A 16,880-nucleotide genomic window follows, 5' to 3' on the forward strand; every position below is an offset into this window, starting at 1 on the left:
ATCGACTACCAAATTGACAAGGCTCTGGCTGTTACATCCATTGATCAATCTATCTCAAAACAGAAGTCAGCCGAGCAGTTGAGTAATGATGTGATATCATTATTCATGAAGAAATTTGTCATAATTCTGAGGAAAAATCAAATTTCACCAGTAGAGAGAGCCAAATGATGAGGAAAATGCATGTTTCAACTGTGGAAAAGTCGGTAATTTCGTACCTTACTGTCCCAAACCCAAGAAATATGAAAGAATGCCAGCTGACATGGACCGTAGATCTCATGACCAAAAGAAGAGATCCAAAGATGATATGAATTCCTTCAAGAAGAGAAGAATTTCATGATATTGTAAATGAGTACAAGAGAATTTATCTTTCATTCGAGCAAGTCAAAGCTAATCAGTGAAGCCTGCCCGAAAAGTTGCTATGTCTAACTGCGAACAGTCGGGTGAAGTTTCAACTCTTAAGGCAGAGATTGAAAAGCTTAAGACAGATAATGAGTGAGTACAACATGTTGAGAATCAGCATTTGATTTTTGAGAATCAGAAATTAGCAAAGCTGATTGGAACAACTCATCATCAGCCTTGAAAAAATTCATAATTTGCAAAAGTCGTCAAGAGATAGGGCAGTTTTCGGCTTTAGCAGTAATGATAGCAGCCTTACTGATAGCAATACCCAGTCACAGCTGAACACGTGCAAAAGAAATACTTTCACTTTTATTAAGTCTAGTGCAAAATAAGAACTTCGGAGCCAACCCCCAAAGTTGAAAAACATGTTGAACAGATGAACAAGGACCAAAAATTTGATATAGGGTATACACCAAAGAGTTTCCATGCCAAGCCCAACTGATCTGGTAACAGATTCAGTTCAGTAAGGAACAAATCTACGAAGAGTAAGCCCTACTGATGCTATAATTGTAGGCCAGTTCAAAGGAGATACATTGATACCAACGATGATAGGAAGGTGAAACAACATTTGTTAAAAATTCACACAGAGCATCGCACACATATGTTTGCACAAAATTTTCAGAATAAACAAATTGTTTGGCCAGTTAGGCTAATCCAAGTGTGGGTTCCTAAGTGACTAATTCTGTTTGGACAAAAATAAGATTGGGTACAGTTGATTTTATCTGTGCTTGTAGGTGAACAAGAAAAAAAGGCTAAAAAATTTAGTTTGATACTTTGACAGTGGCTGTTCAAGTCACGTGACTTGTCAATTCCAATTGTTAACACAAGTGATCCCATGTGAAGGACCTAAGATCTTTTTGGTGACAACGCAACGGGTAAAACCATGGGTAAGGGTAAGACTACTCACGAAAATGTTGTGATTAATGATGTGCTACTTGTTGAGAATTTGTGTTAAAATTTAAGCAGTATCAGTCAACTTTGTAATAATGGTCATTTAGTTGAATTTCATACGAATTAATGTTTGATTAAGGATTTTGATGGTCAAACCTTACTGAAAGGAATTAGAAATGGTAATACCTATCAAATTGATTGGAATAGTAATTACCTAACCTCACCGATATGTTTTGTAGCAATAAATCATGATAAATAGTGGTTATGAAATAAAAATTCAAATCATCTTAATTTTAGATCGATTAATAATATGAACAGATTTAACCTAGCTTATTGATTACCTGATATAGAATTTGTAAAATATCATGTATGTTCTGCATGTCAGTTGAGAAAACAGATCATATCTAGTTTTAAAAGTAAAGATAGCAAATTGACAACTAGATGCTTAAAACTATTGCATATGGATTCATTTGTAACTATACATGTAATAAGATTAGGGAGAATGAAATACACTCTTGTTAATATGGATGATTATTCTAAATTTACATAGGTTATATTTTAAGTGGTAAAGATCATACAAGTGCTAAACTAATTAAATTTCTTATACGCATTCAAAATGAAAATGATTATTCCAGATTTACATAGGTTATATTCTTAAGTGTTAAAGATCATACAAGTGCTAAAATAATTATATTTCTTATTTGCATTCAAAATGAGAAATCAGTTTCGGTAATCAAGATAAAAAATGATCAAAGTACGGAATTTTCTAACAAAACAATGGATGAATAGATTTGTTGAATGAAGAAACGGGACCTTGAAGGAAGCTGCTCAAACTATGCTTGCTGATTCTAGTGTTTTTCAGAAATTTTGGATTGAAGCAATCAACAGTGCCTTCTAGACACAAAACCGAACGATGATTAACAAGAAAGCCGATAAAACTCCATATGAAATATAGAATGAGAATAAGCAAAATCTATACTATTTTTATATATTTGGATGTAAATGTTATATTCATAATAATTTCTAAAATTATCTATATGCTTTTGATGTTAAGTCTGATATTGGTATATTTCTTAGTTATTCTATTGTCGACAAGGATTTTCTTGTGTTTAACAAGAAACTTTAATGTTGAGAAAATTGTTCATGTTTTATTCGATGAAACTGAATTATATGATTATCAAAATAATATGGTTGATCTAAGTAATCAGATTGATATGAATTTGATCGAACATGAAGTGTTAAATCTTGGGAGGAGATTCAGACAAATGTGTTGTCTCAATCATACAAGATTGATGAGAATTAAAGATGAGTCAAGCGCATTCGAACGTTGAAGGAGTTCAATGAAACATTCCATGAAGACGTATCAAGCAATGAAGCATTTGAGTGCGAAATGACCCCGAAAGGTAGCCAAGACGCACCCTAGTGCGCAGAACAGAGCGCCCCAGCATGCTAGGGCCGAGGGCAGCGCGTCCCAATGGGGGCAAAATACCCACCCCAACGCACCTCCTGCGCAAGAATTGCAAGACCATCCTGCCATAGCAGACAGAAATCCCCGTCCTAGCACGCCGTGATGCAGATTTTATTTATGGAAACCCTAAGTTGCGAATTTTTTTGAGTTTTTACCTTGTTTAGTTATTAAAAATGTTTTATAAACATGTAAATTGTAAAAATTTGATTGAATTTTAATATACTTTAGTGAGTTTTTCTCTCAAATTCAAAGCTTGGCTTTGAATACATTTTTTTGTGTTTCTCAAGTTAAACTTATCATGGGTTTAATCTTCGTGGTGTTTTTCAATTGTTCTTCACTCAGATTGTCAAAGATAAGCTCTACTAAGGTTCGTTTGAGATCAATTGTTATCTTCGTGAATATTTTTCGTTAAGTGTTCGTAGCTTAGAGGTGAATATCACAAACAGTTACTTGTTTCAAAAAGATTGGAATAACACAACGTTCTTTATTTCATCGAATTGATGGCGTTACTCCATTTTTGAGCGCGTTTGATTTTGTGTTTGAAGAATCGCCTCACATATGAAAGGTTTCTATTTTGAAAATGACTGCGAAGGAGAGATCAACATAAACAAAATGATTCATCAGTCACCTGAATTAGAAATTCCAGATCATTCAGCTAGATAGGTTACTGAAGAATAAAAAAACTATGTCGATAACCAAACTGAACTGAATCAAATTGACTTGAACTAGACTGATGATATCCAAACTGATGATACTCAAATTGCGATTTTTGTTTGTTGCTTTTATTTCACAATTATAACCTAAAAATATAGATGAAGCACTGCTAGACAACAGTTGAATAGAAACAATACATGAAGAATTAAATCATTTTAATAGAAATAAAGTCTATCACTTAGTTCATAGACCTTCATATCAGTCAGTCATAGGAAATCGATGGGTTTATAGAAACGAACTGGATGAAAATTTAATTGTGCTAGAAATAAATAAATATTAGTTGCACAGACCTTTAGACAAGAATAATGTATTGACTTCGATTGCACCAGTAGCTAAGCTAGAGGCTATCAACATAATTTTTCCTATTCTGCTTACAGAAACTTCAGAGCATTTCAAATGGATGTTAAGAGAATGGATTATTGCAAGAGGAAGTTTATATGGAACAACTTCAAGTTTTTGTTAATCATATTTTGACAAATCATGTTTTTAGGTCAAAGAACTGTATAGATTAAAACAAATACCACGAGACTATTATGACACACTATCACAATTCTTTCTTAATCATGATTTTACAATCGGCTTAGTAGATAAAACTTTAATTTATTTTTAAAAAATAATCATACTTTGTTAGTCCATATTTATGTTGATATTATGTTTGGTTAAACTAGCCCAAAACTATGCGAGGAATTCGCTAAGATGATGCAAGAAAATTTTTACATGAGTATGATGGACGAACTGACGTTCTTTCCGGGCTTACTAGTGAAACATATAGACTCAAGGATTAAATTCAAATACACTAAACAGCTGCTAAAATGTTTTGAAATATAAACTTGCTCAGTTACAGCAGCCTCCATGAGTTCATCAGTTTAGCTCGATAAAGATGAAAGGGGAAGATCAGTCGATGTAACAATGCATCCAGGTTTAATAGGTTCCGTATTATACCTAACTTCTAGTTGACCTGATATAATGTTGGCACTACTTATATGTGCTCGTTTTCAGTCTTATCCTAAGCAATCACCTTTCATAGCTGCTAAAAAAATTCTAAATTATTTGAAAGGATATCGGAGTGTAGGTTTCTGGTATCCAAATGACTTATCTTTCAATTTAATTGGATATTCAGATGCAAATTATGCAGCATGTAAACTTTACTGGAAGAGTACAGTTGGAACTTTTTAGTTTCTCAAAGACCGACTAATTTCATGGTTTAGCAAACAATAGACATCAATTACCACCCCAACTACTGAAGATGAATACCTAGCCGCTGGAAGCTATTATGGCCAATTGCTATGGATTCAACAACTTAAAGATTGTGACATAAATGCATCAGAGTCTCCAAATTTTTGTGATAATACAGGTGCAATCGCAATCGCGTATAATCTAGTCTTGCACTCGGACTAAGCATATAAACATTTAACATCATTTTATTCAAGATCATGTTTTGAAGAAGAAGAGTAAATTGGAATATATTTCAACAGAATAAAATGCATACAACATTTTCTTGAAACCACTTGTTGATGCTAAGTTTTCTTATTTTATAAATATATTATGCCTTATTAATTTGTCTTAAGAATGCATATGTTTATGAGGAACTGATTCAAATAGTCTTACTAATAAAAAAAACAGTCAGTCGAATTTGGGGTCTCACTGATTCATAATTACTCCTAGACTAATTGATATCATCAAGTACTAATGGCTTTTTTTACTCATTTAGTTCCTTAATTAATCATTTAAGTGCAACCGACCATTTAAATTATTTTAAATTGTATTTATTAAGTTTGAATTTTTCAAAATTGTTTTTAATGTTTAAATTTATTCCAAATAAATCGATGATTGATTCGTACAATGTAAGAATTTTTAAAATTTTCAAAAGTTTTTAATCGATAGTGTGACATGTGTCCCGACTGTCTAAGTGAGGTTACACATATAAATATAAGTTACCTCTTGTTCATTTTACTTCAGTGCAATCCAAATTTCTTGAAGACTCTTCATATTTCTCTTTGAATTCAAACTACCCATAATCTTTTCCTTCAAAATTTTATCTGCAGAAATGACAACTCCCTCTTACATCATGAATGTTCTTTTCATCGATGAAGATGCAGTCATCACCTATGTTTTCAAGCTAGTTGAGTCATCTAGACTCAAAACTTACTTGAGCTCATCTTTGTGCATCTATGTGCTGGAATCAAAGTTGTTTTTATGAAAGATGAAATGTTTCATAAGGGAAGATAGTGAGGCTAGTTGGAGAGTAGACTCTGCTAATCGATGAAGCCTATTTTGCGACATTGTTTCAGTTGCCCACTGAAGGGTTAACTGAATTCTCTATTGTTCCTCAGTCTACTCTAGATGAAATAAAGACTAAGTTCTCTGGATTCAATGAGCCTATCAGGATCTTTGGGAAGAAAAAAAATTTAAAAATTTATTTTCAACTCCTTGTTGATGTGGTAATCAAATGTCTATTGGCCAAGGCAGGATCCTTCGACCCCAACACTACTAAGAAATACATTGTGATGGCCGCCATTGCCTCTGGCATGAATATTAACTGGCCATCAGTGCTGCTCAAAATACTCAAGGCTATGATTTTGTCTAAGAGGCAACCACAGGGAGTTGCCTTTCCTTTGAGCCGACTATTTGAATATGCAGATGTACCTCTAAGTGGTTCAGTGACTCTGAATGTGAAAATTGTTATTTCTCTGAGGCCGGAGGGATGAGGATTGAATATCTCCCCTGCGAGGCAACTTAAGTTCAAGAAAGAGATTGAAGAAGAGTTGGAAGTTCTTAAGAATCCAACTGATGATAAGAAGATCAGCAAGGCTCAGGTTTCCAAGCCCAAAAGGAAACCAGTGCTGCAATCAAGTGATTCTGAAGCTATCAGTTCACCTCAAATTTCCAAAAAGCCAAGGACTCTCAAAACAAAGCCAACTTCAAGACCTTCATTTCAAAAGCCTATAACAGCAATTCCAATGTCACAAGTCTCGAGTGAACAAGTTGTTTCAGTTGTTGCAAAAGCTGCTGATAAAACTATGACATCAAAAGCCAAAACTGTCATTGTCCATGCCCCTCAAATAACTATCAGTATACCAGTTTCTCCACCAGCTTCTCAACCCAAATGTGTGGTGATTATAGACTCAATTTAAGCCACTCAATCAGGTATTGACTCTGAACTGACCAATCAGTTAGCCTCCAGGAAAGGCAAGGAAAAGATTGTATTTGTAGAAGAAGACAAATTGTTGTCATCATTTCAGACTCAGCTTGACCTATGATGGATGAGATCAATGAATATGCTGAGGAGGAGAATAAATTCTTTGACGAACGGGTTCAGATCAGAACTGTTCATCATCTGAAGAAGCTCAAGAAGAAGAGTGTTCTAGATATAGCGTTTGGATTGGAGAAGAATGTTCGAAGTTCACTAAGACTGAAGACATTTCAAAAGCTATTCAAATAAGAAAGTATTTGGTTGAACTGATGAAAATCAAGAAGTTAACTGCAGTTTCTGATGAATAGAGAGCAAATTAAGATCCTCAATGTCCAACTGCCTTCGATGATATTGTTGTTATTAATCAGTTGGACATGGATCTCCTTTCCCTGCAAATGAAAGTAAAAACTGGGGAAGATGGGCAAGAGATGGTTGTACCAGTTACAACAGTCGACAGATGTCCAGAAGAGGAAGGTTGTTTAACCTACAGTAGAGCAGTCAAGCTCACAATCTCAACAAACCTCACCATCTATTAAAAATATGCCAAAGCAGTTCCACTAGTCCCTAATGATGAGCCTTCAGGAAATGTGCCTCTCGTTGTGACAGTGGTGGTTTCTCCTCCACAACAAGAAGTTATTCCATATACTCCAGTCAAGGAGATCACTCTGGCAAATGTCATTGAGGTTGTGCAGTTCATTGCACAACAACAAGAAGTCGATGAATATGATGATGTTTCATAGGAGAACTTCATACATCAATTATTGAACAATTGAAAATCATGATATCCTACCATAGTCAACAGTTCAGGAAGAAGAGCTGGTCTTATCAGCCGATGAAGAAATGGTGGAAGCATAAGTTGCAGTATTTACTGAGTCTGTTGACGCAATACAAAAGGTTGATATGAATGGAAAGCCAGTGTTTCCAGAGACTGTAGTTGTTGATCAAAGCACTACTGAAACTGTTTGAAGTTGATAAAACCAAGAAATAAGTTAGAATGAGCCAAGGTTGATGTTAGACCAAGTAGCTTCGGTGCCCGAATCTGAAATTGTTGAATAAGTCTGGTCGACTGAACCAGTTAGTCAGACTGAGAAAATTTTGTTGATCAACAAGCCAGTCCCTCTTCCTCAAAACATATTCAAGATCTTTCTTTGTCTATTACTTCTAAATAATTTCCAAGATTATGCAGTCTCCTGATTTAAAAGTCCCAATTGTTTTGTACGAAGACATTGATGCTAGACTGACGTCATTTTAAAGAGAAGATGCTTAAAGAAAACTTCACTTTCAAAATCTATCAGAGATGTATTCATGCATATGGAGTGATATGATTATTTAATTTAAAAAATAAAATAAAGTATAATATTAAGGTATTTTGCAATATTTGTCATCAATTCAACTAAAATAACGAAATAAGGTTATTCTCATTTCCTATCTCAATCCCCGAATATACTTTTCTAGGATAATTTACTACAATATTTGAAATTTGTGTTTATTGTCTGGCTTATTTTATTTAAGAAAAATTTAAAATTCACATTTTATTAGTTTAGTTAAATTAATATAATATTAATCGAGTTATACTCGATCACAAATCAAATATATATACAATGAATGAATAAGACAATATTGGAAGATAGAGAAATGAATAAAAAAAAGTGAAAATTATTCAAGAGAAAAGAACTGCTAAAAAAATTTCTATATGCAAAAATTCTTCATAAAATATATATTCGTGTTTTGTGAAATAGTTTGCTAAATTTTAGAGTATTCAATTTTTATAGTTAAATGAACAGAACTAAATATTTATAGGCGCTAAAATATAATGTGACCTTAAAAAATTCAAGCATCAAACAAGTTAATGTAATAAAACTAAAATAAATAGAGACTAATATATAATTTGGAATAGGAGAGTTTAAAATTACTATCAAAATAAATCCTCGGTTACTAATATAATCTCATAATTTTGCGAAATATGAAGTATATTATATATATTAACCGAACCGTAAAGACATATGAAGAAAGAGGAAAAAAAACAAAACACGAACCATCAATAAATTAAACTTATTAAATCAAAGAAAACAACGTAGCGTCAAATAATTCATTAAAATAACTCAAAGAAAGAGAAAAATAGATAATCACTAAAATAAAATAAAACCTTAAAAGATCCAATGCATTAAACAAATTAATATGATAAAATTAAAATAAATATAGACTAATATATAGTTTGAACAAGAGGAGCTTGGAGTGGCCATCAAAATAAATCTTTAAAAATCGAGATGTAATATTCAAATTTTGTGAAAATGACAAATATATTTTACTAATTAATTAATCGAAGTCCGAAAAAAAACAAGATGAAGCCATGTAGAACTGCTAAGGGGAGAAAAGTAAGAATAAATTAAATGTATTCAATGAATATTAATGTCTATATATAATAATTAGTCATTAATTATTTAAGATAAACAAAGAAATTACAAGTTAACACATATAAAATAACAACTTGCTAAGCTAAATACAGAATGACATACATTGAAATTCACAGTTGGAAATAGTATATTAATAAGTAGATATAAGAGAACAACATGCTAAGCTAAATAGAGAATGATATACATGAAAATTCACAAATAAAAATGGTATATTTATATGTAAGCAGATTACAGGTGCATGTGATTTATGTCGTGGTTATCAAAAAATATCTCCAACAACAAAGGTCTTTCTGCAGGGATTGCATTTGTTGCCTTAAGACTATATACTTTAGGTGGATTCATTGGGAAGAAAATGCCAAAATAATTTTACTTTCGATGAAACAATGTCCAGATTTTATGCATAATTCTTCAAAGAATACATGTCTTAATTATCTCCCAAAAGCACTTAATTTCTACTGATTTGTCTGCTAATAATGGATTCAACCTCACTATATAAGACAATCCCAATTTTGGGAAGGAGAACAAATGCCAATCGGTGCTCATCTCCGTTTGAGAAGAAAACAACATCCCATCTTAAATTAGCTTTTTATCTTACACGTTCTCTGTTTCTCAAACACACTCTCCTCATATATGAAGCATTTGCATGGAGCTGCTTCGCCAAGTGAATCGTTTTTGGCGATTATGAACCACTTCGCCTGACACATAGGATACATCTTGATCATCAACATTTCAGATGCCATCAGTTGTGGTGTAGATGGTTCTCTCAAAAACATAATCATGTTCATGAAATGCTTACTTTGCATTTAGGGATATGCAACTTCAGAGGATGAGTAGTCATTGTTCACTGAATTCTGCTTCACTCTGCTCTTTTAACTGATGAGCTCTTTCATGAATTAGTTGTGATCCATCTTTTCCATTATGGAGCAAATTTGAAACATGCTTTAGGAAATCTTGGTTTATTTCAAGGGCTTCCGGTCTCTCATGAAGATCTGCAATCTCTTCCTCAAAATCAGAACAATTTATACCACTGTAATTTGCTGTTAATCTTGATCCTATTTCAGAAGCATAACCATTTTCCTTCCCAAAATCACAATTTATTTCAAGTGCTTCCGGTCTATCATGAAGATCTGCTATGTCCTTCTCAATACCACCGTAATTTGCTGATAATCTCGATCCTTTTTCAGAAGCATGACCATTTTCTCTCTCATGTTCAGGGGTGGCATTTGATGCAGACATACAGTTTTGTGTAGACAAAGTTTTCTCTTCCATCTCCAGAGTTAATGTAGACTCCTGGTCAGGAGGTAAAATTACAACATCATTAACAATTTTCATGTTTCCAGAATCCATTCCATTGGACATATCTAATTTCCTACTACAATAAGCTTGATGTAGCTTTTTCTCCAACTTATTCAAACATTGTGAGATGTAGAGTTTTTCATCTGCTAAATTGGGAGCTGAACTGTTCATGGGATTACAGTTTCCATTGGATTTCATAGTGTTAAAATATTTTGAATCATTTGTAGAAGCACGAGGACTGTTTTCAGTGCAGTGGGCAACCACTGATTCTTCAACAATGTTGTTTCTGTAGAATTCCATCTCAGTTTCCAAGTCCTGCAGTTCCTTCTCCTTTTCAACAATGTTGTTTCTGTAGAATTCCAACTCAGTTTCCAAATCCTGCAATTCCTTCTCCTTCTCAGAAAGAAGATCGTTAGCTCTTTCCAGAGCCTCCGTGTCGTACTCTGCTTGCTCCTCCATCAATCTCAAGTACTGCAGGGCCTCCATACGAAATGATGCCTTCTCCTCTTGAAGCCTGGTAATCATGGCCATCGCTTGGTTTGCTGCAATAGTGGCAGCGCTCCTTTCTGCCTCCAACTCCTGATGCAAAGAACTAATGCAAATTTGATCGTGCTCAACCTGCCGTTTTAGTCGGTCAACAATACCTTCACCTATAATATCACCATCACTGATTCCATCCGAAGATTCATGATGATCAGAGTCATTTCTACCCGGGGAGGCCGTTTCATCTGTTCTAAATTCGTAGTGTTTATCGCTCGCACTTGGACTCGTAACTTTTGATGATGAACCCACCTCAGAAGTAGAGTATTCTTTTATTAGAGACTCAATCTCTTCTTCATTTTCTGCATAATCATGCCCCAAGGCATGTGTACTTTCCTTATTTTCCATACCTCGAGTAGAAACATCAGTTGGATTTGTATCATTCATCTTCGATGGATGAACAGTATCTGAAGAAAATCCTGCAAAAGCTTCTATATGCTGATCTAAAATCGTCATTGTACTGAATAAGGTTGTGTCATTGTACAGAGGAAGTTCAGACAGAACAGGAAGGGCCAATGTTTGAGGGATAGAAACAATGGATTTAGAAGTCTCTGCTGGTGCACCGAGTGATCCTCTTCCAGCATCAAGTTCCGCAGTCAAATATTTGCTTGGTTTATGATAATATTCCACCCAGTTGAGCTCTCTCGGACCCTGCTCTTCGAAGGCACCCGATGATGAGAAATGGGTGTTCTTCTCACACAAATCAAGCAGATTCAGTGCATCAGGAACCAAAGGTTTCACGTCATAACCTTGATTTGATTTCGACTCCAAGGCCAATTTGTTGCCTCGTGCTCTAGGTAGACCTCGTCTATCATGCCAAACATCATACTCATGCTCGCTCCCATTTTTACCATGAGTACTAGCATTTCCACCATCATCCTCGAAGAATATGGCCTCCGACTCGGCCTCCGACTCAGAATCAGGCGATATTTTTTGTTTAGCATACCCCACATGAGACAATGTATCGAAACCACTGCTCACAGCAGAAAGGTGAGACATTGTCCCAGTGAACTTATCTCTTAACCTCTTCAAGCTATCCCTCCTACTGAAACGACTACGAGTCAACACACGAGGCAGAGGAAGCTTAACATTCGCTTTAGAAGCTCCAATTCCAACCGAACTACCAAACCCAAGAAACCTTTCAGTATTGAATATAGCTCCCCATGTCTTGTTGCAGCAGGAACACGTCCTACGGCCTGAGAAATGATACTTTATATGCTTATTGAACATCAAGCTTTGAAGAGCAGACCGTTCCACATCAACCCACAATTTACCAACCAACAACCGATATGATTCCGAATTTGATTTGTTCCCCATAGCAATTGGCAAGAAACATTCTTCACACATCCCATTAACATCAGCAAGTTTATCATGTACCGCGCAAGGTACTAAAGTCGATATCTCTTCTCTATGGTTGCTGCATAATGAGCTCCAATTACAACTCGATTTCTTCTCCCCAAAAACATGATCAAGCCTCGAGCATAACAAACATGGTGGTTTCAGTTTACAAAATTGAGCAAATTTTGTGAGGAAATACGTTAATGCCGCGTAGACAAACAGCAAAAAGATTAAGATCCATTCGCAGGGGGCGGATGCCAAGAATGTCATATATCTAGTGGGTACCCTCTTCTTCAGTGATGATATCTCTGCAGCCATTCTCAATCGTTCATAACACTGCAAGAAATCGGACCATTCTCAATCACCCACTATATATAAATATCATGATTCCCACGGTTACAGTTGGACACTTTGGCCATTTATGAATGTGAAACACATCTTCATTTAAAAAAAAAAAAAATTGAATGATTACAAGGGAGAATGACAAGATTTTCAATAAACTAGCAGTGCACAAATCTGAGACATCAACCCATCAATTTTTAAAAAATTATCGACAAAAAATACACCAAAATACATAATCTTGAAAGTGAATCACCATTGCCGATTGCAAAAGAAATCCAAAAAAAACAGAAAGGAACAGTACCATTTCGTCAATTATTTCAAAGTGATCAAGGGCAGAGAAATTCCATGTGAATATTCCATGATGACAGGGCGGAAATTCTCAATAAAAATGGAAAAAATTACAACGGGTCCTCGTAACAAAAATCACTTACCGTCGAAACCAACGGAATATCAGATTTCCTAGGATGTCTGTAAAACAAAGAAATGATGACATCCTAGGCACTTCAGAAGGATTTCAACTAAAAATTCACAACGCAAAACTAAAAATGGCAGATTTTCAAAGAATAATTTATTCATATACGAGTCATGTGAATTTTTAATTAAACTAATATAATTATTGTAAATTAAAAATAGGGAAGGTGAGGGGCATTGTTGTAATTGTATAAATAAGGGGAAATCTACGCGGATGACCTAAATACCCTCTTTTATCCTCCCCACATCTCCGATACCCGTAAATTTTCCAGTTTCTTTTGCCCTTCCTTTTTTCAGGTATTTTCAACTATCTCCTTCTCTTCTCTATTTAAATGTTTGAATAGAGGATGAATTTAATTATTACCCGCCAAAAATGGAGCTATTCCACTGTTTAATGTGCATGATTTGCTTCGATTCTTGTGTAGGAACCCTAATTTCTGCTCCTCGCCTTACCTTGTTTTGGTTAAGGGTCTTGATTTTTATGATTGCTGCTTCCTGGTTTTGTCCTGCCCAGGTATTTGAACTGTTTTCAGTTTGGGGCTTTGGTTATTTAGTTCTGCTAGTGAAAATTATCCGCATATTGCATTACTTTTGAATATTTCGTGTTTGATTAGCGCGTTATTGAATTGGTTATAATTGAATGACTTAACCACCGTTGTTGGTTGTCTGCTCTGATTAATAGTCCAGCATTGGGATTTTTATGGATTCTGCATGATTTTAATTTTATGCCTTGTTTGGTGAATTCAGTTTTCATTTGTTTCAAGTCATCACGGAAAGAAGAGGGAGAGTTAGAAGTTCTTCTACTGATATGATGGTGATTTTATTTTTTGACAATTAACATTGCTCTCCTCGATCGTTGCTGGTTTTGGATTTGACTGGAGCAGGTGGTTAGAAAGTTAAGTGTGAAGAATTCTTGGAGATTCATCTGCTTTTACATGATAAATGGCGAAACAGGACCAGGTAATTGGTCAAATGCGAGTTATACCATTGGTTCCAAACCCGCATTTTGCTCCTGGGCATGACCGTAGTCTAGTGGTGCAACAGAGTCATGCCTCTAAGGCTCCTGCACGGAACTTCGGGCCTGATTTGGGCTTAGCACCATTGGGAGACAGTGAGATAAGTTCAGGACAGGGTATTAATCGTGCCTATTTTCTGGCTCCGGTCATCGACCAGGATATATCACTTCTGCATTGTGAAGATGTTGAATATCATGGCGTGTATGATCAAGATCAAATGCATGAGAGTAAGTACGACGTAGTTAATGAGAATGCATTAGATATAGTTGAACATGGGGAAACCATAATCAATCGACTTGATAGTGTAATGGGGAGCCATGATAGGCAATTCAATCTTGCCTCAGAAGAATTGGGTTTTCAAGAAAGTAATGATTTGGCTGTTATCGAGAATCATGATATGTGTGCTACTGCTTCCCCCAATTTGTCCATACAACAGCCTCATTATGTTATTGCTTCCCCTATTGTTCAATCTCGAAATCTGATTCCCACTTCTACACATGAGCTGATAGTAGGACAAGAGTTCCCTGATGTGAAGAGTTGCCGCAGGGCTCTGAGGGATATGGCAATAGCCATGCACTTTGAGATACAGACAGTCAAGTCTGACAAAACTCGTTTCACTGCCAAATGTGCAAGTGAGGAATGCCCATGGAGAGTTCATGCAGCAAAGCTCCCAGGCGTTCCTACTTTCACCATTAGAACTATTCATTCAGAGCATAAATGTGTAGGAATAGCACATCTTGGTCATCAGCAAGCCTCGGTCCAATGGGTTGCTAGTTCTGTGGAGAAGCATCTTAGAGAAAACCCACATTCTCAGCCGAAAGAGATACTAGAGGAGATTCACCGGGTTCATGGCATAACCTTGTCATACAAACAAGCATGGAGGGGGAAGGAACGATTCATGGCCTCTCTTCGTGGTTCATTTGAAGAAGATTATCGACTGCTGCCACAATATTGTAACCAAATCAGACAGACAAATCCAGGGAGTATGACTTCAATTTGTGTGAATCCAGTGGACAACAGTTTCTTGCGCCTCTTTATTTCGTATCAGGCATCAATATATGGATTTGTAAATGCATGCTGCCCTCTTATTGGGCTCGACAAGACTGTTTTGAAAAATAAGTACCTTGGGACTATGCTCTTTGCTACAGGTTTTGATGGAGATGGTATGCTGTTTCCTTTGGCATTTGGGGTTGTTGATGAAGACAATGATGAAAACTGGATGTGGTTTCTTTCTGAGCTGCATAACCTTCTCGAGACCAACACCGAGAACATGCCGAGGATTACTATCTTGTCCAATAGGCAGAAGCACATTGTCGAAGCTGTGGAATCCAACTTTCCGACTGCTTTCCACGGGTTCTGCATGCTTCATCTGAGCGAAAGTTTTAGGAAGGAGTTCAATAACAGTTTTCTTGTTAACCTTCTTTGGGAAGCAGCAAACGTTCTTACTGTCTCAGATTTTGACGCAAAAATCATGGAGATCGAAGAGATATCCCATGATGCTGCTTATTGGGTGCGACGAATCCCACCACGCTTGTGGGCTGTTTCACATTTTGAGGGAAAACGTTTCGGGCACATGACATCCAACATAAATGACACATTGAATTCTTGGATTCTTGAAGCATCTGGGCTCCCAATAGTTCAAATGATGGAGTGCATACGTAGGCAGCTAATGATTTGGTTTAATGAGCGGCGTGAAGCCAGCATGCAGTGGACATCGTTACTAGTTCCTTCTGCTGAGAGGCGTGTCTCTGAGGCTCTTGAACGTGCACATACACACCAGGTTCTCCGAGCAAATGAAGCTGAATTTGAAGTCATATCTCATGAAGGGACAAATATAGTTGATATCCGAAACCGCTGTTGCTTATGCAGAGGGTGGCAGCTATATGGCCTTCCATGTTCTCATGCTGTGGCAGCTCTTCTTTCTTGCAGGCAAAATGTTCAGCGGTTTACAGAGAGTTGTTTCACTGTGGCTACATATCGAAAGGCGTATTCTCAAACGATACATCCTGTACCTGATAGAACCCTTTGGCGGGAAATGTCTGAAGGACAGCATAGCGAAAGTTCTAATGAAGAAATTGTTGTGAACCCTCCAAAGTCGCTACGACCCCCTGGGCAACCAAGGAAAAGGCGGACTAGTGCAGGAGACCGTGCTCAGGCAAAGCGAATTGTGCGGTGTAGCCGATGTAACCAGACAGGACATTTTAGAACAACCTGTGCCACCCCTATATAAACGGCTATCCATAAGATATCTTTTTTTTTCCTGTAAAGAATCATGTGGTCCTTGATTTAAATGGCTTGACTTGACATGTAGACTTCTCAATTTCTAATAGGTTGCAAGAAAGTTAGCGTGAACTATCTGTATTTATTTGTTGCCCGAGCTTTGGTAAGTTGAAAGTCGTGTAACCCAAGTCAATCCGGGGAAGAGAGTAAAATTTTGGTTGAACAAAAATAACAAGTGGAACTGAATTAATTTGGTTTTTAGATTTAAAAAATTGTTTATTTGGCTAGGTTTCGGTTATTTTGTATATAATAAGTTAAATTGAATAAACCGGTTTTTTCATATAATAGAATTCAATTTTCTATACAAGGTTTTGGTGCTCGGCTTCGTGTTTGAGCTATCTCATGTTTATTTGTCAAAGAGACCTCAACTTATCCTCAGGTTTTTTTGTTTCTTGGCTCCATAAAATTCTGCACTTGTAAGATTGATCACTAGGTCTCCACATATCTCTAGTATTTAAACCTCAAAATGTTTGATTATTTCTACAAAATTCCAGTGCTTTTGGATGAAATATCTTTCA

General features: G+C 36.0%; 2 protein-coding genes across 7 annotated transcripts; one reads left to right on the forward strand and one right to left on the reverse strand.

The window, feature by feature from the left end:
* Positions 1 to 9,344: 9,344 nt before the first annotated feature.
* On the reverse strand, positions 9,345 to 13,179 carry LOC140831443 (probable myosin-binding protein 4). 3 transcript variants are annotated; one of them, XM_073195206.1, is made up of 2 exons: positions 13,036 to 13,178; positions 9,345 to 12,589 (listed from the first exon to the last, which is right to left on the reverse strand). In XM_073195206.1, exon 2 carries the CDS (start codon positions 12,569 to 12,571, stop codon positions 9,914 to 9,916), a length of 2,658 nt encoding a protein of 885 aa, XP_073051307.1. In that variant the 5' UTR covers positions 12,572 to 12,589; positions 13,036 to 13,178; the 3' UTR covers positions 9,345 to 9,913. The 3 variants fall into 3 exon arrangements, with proteins under 3 accessions (XP_073051307.1, XP_073051298.1, XP_073051304.1); XM_073195197.1 differs by lacking the exon at positions 13,036 to 13,178 and adding an exon at positions 12,897 to 13,005; XM_073195203.1 differs by having other exon boundaries at positions 9,347 to 12,589; positions 13,027 to 13,179.
* A 108-nt stretch (positions 13,180 to 13,287) lies between these two features.
* LOC140831456 (uncharacterized) lies at positions 13,288 to 16,517 on the forward strand. Of its 4 annotated transcripts, none has more exons than XM_073195218.1 (3): positions 13,303 to 13,363; positions 13,492 to 13,580; positions 13,951 to 16,517. In XM_073195218.1, exon 3 carries the CDS (start codon positions 14,009 to 14,011, stop codon positions 16,310 to 16,312), a length of 2,304 nt encoding a protein of 767 aa, XP_073051319.1. In that variant the 5' UTR covers positions 13,303 to 13,363; positions 13,492 to 13,580; positions 13,951 to 14,008; the 3' UTR covers positions 16,313 to 16,517. The 4 variants fall into 4 exon arrangements, with proteins under 4 accessions (XP_073051324.1, XP_073051319.1, XP_073051312.1 ...); XM_073195211.1 differs by having other exon boundaries at positions 13,322 to 13,363; positions 13,814 to 16,517; XM_073195215.1 differs by having other exon boundaries at positions 13,325 to 13,363; positions 13,831 to 16,517.
* The last annotated feature ends 363 nt before the right edge of the window (positions 16,518 to 16,880 follow it).

This window comes from Primulina eburnea, chromosome 1 (genome assembly GCF_022965805.1).
Source record: "Primulina eburnea isolate SZY01 chromosome 1, ASM2296580v1, whole genome shotgun sequence".
NCBI lineage: Eukaryota > Viridiplantae > Streptophyta > Magnoliopsida > Lamiales > Gesneriaceae > Primulina > Primulina eburnea.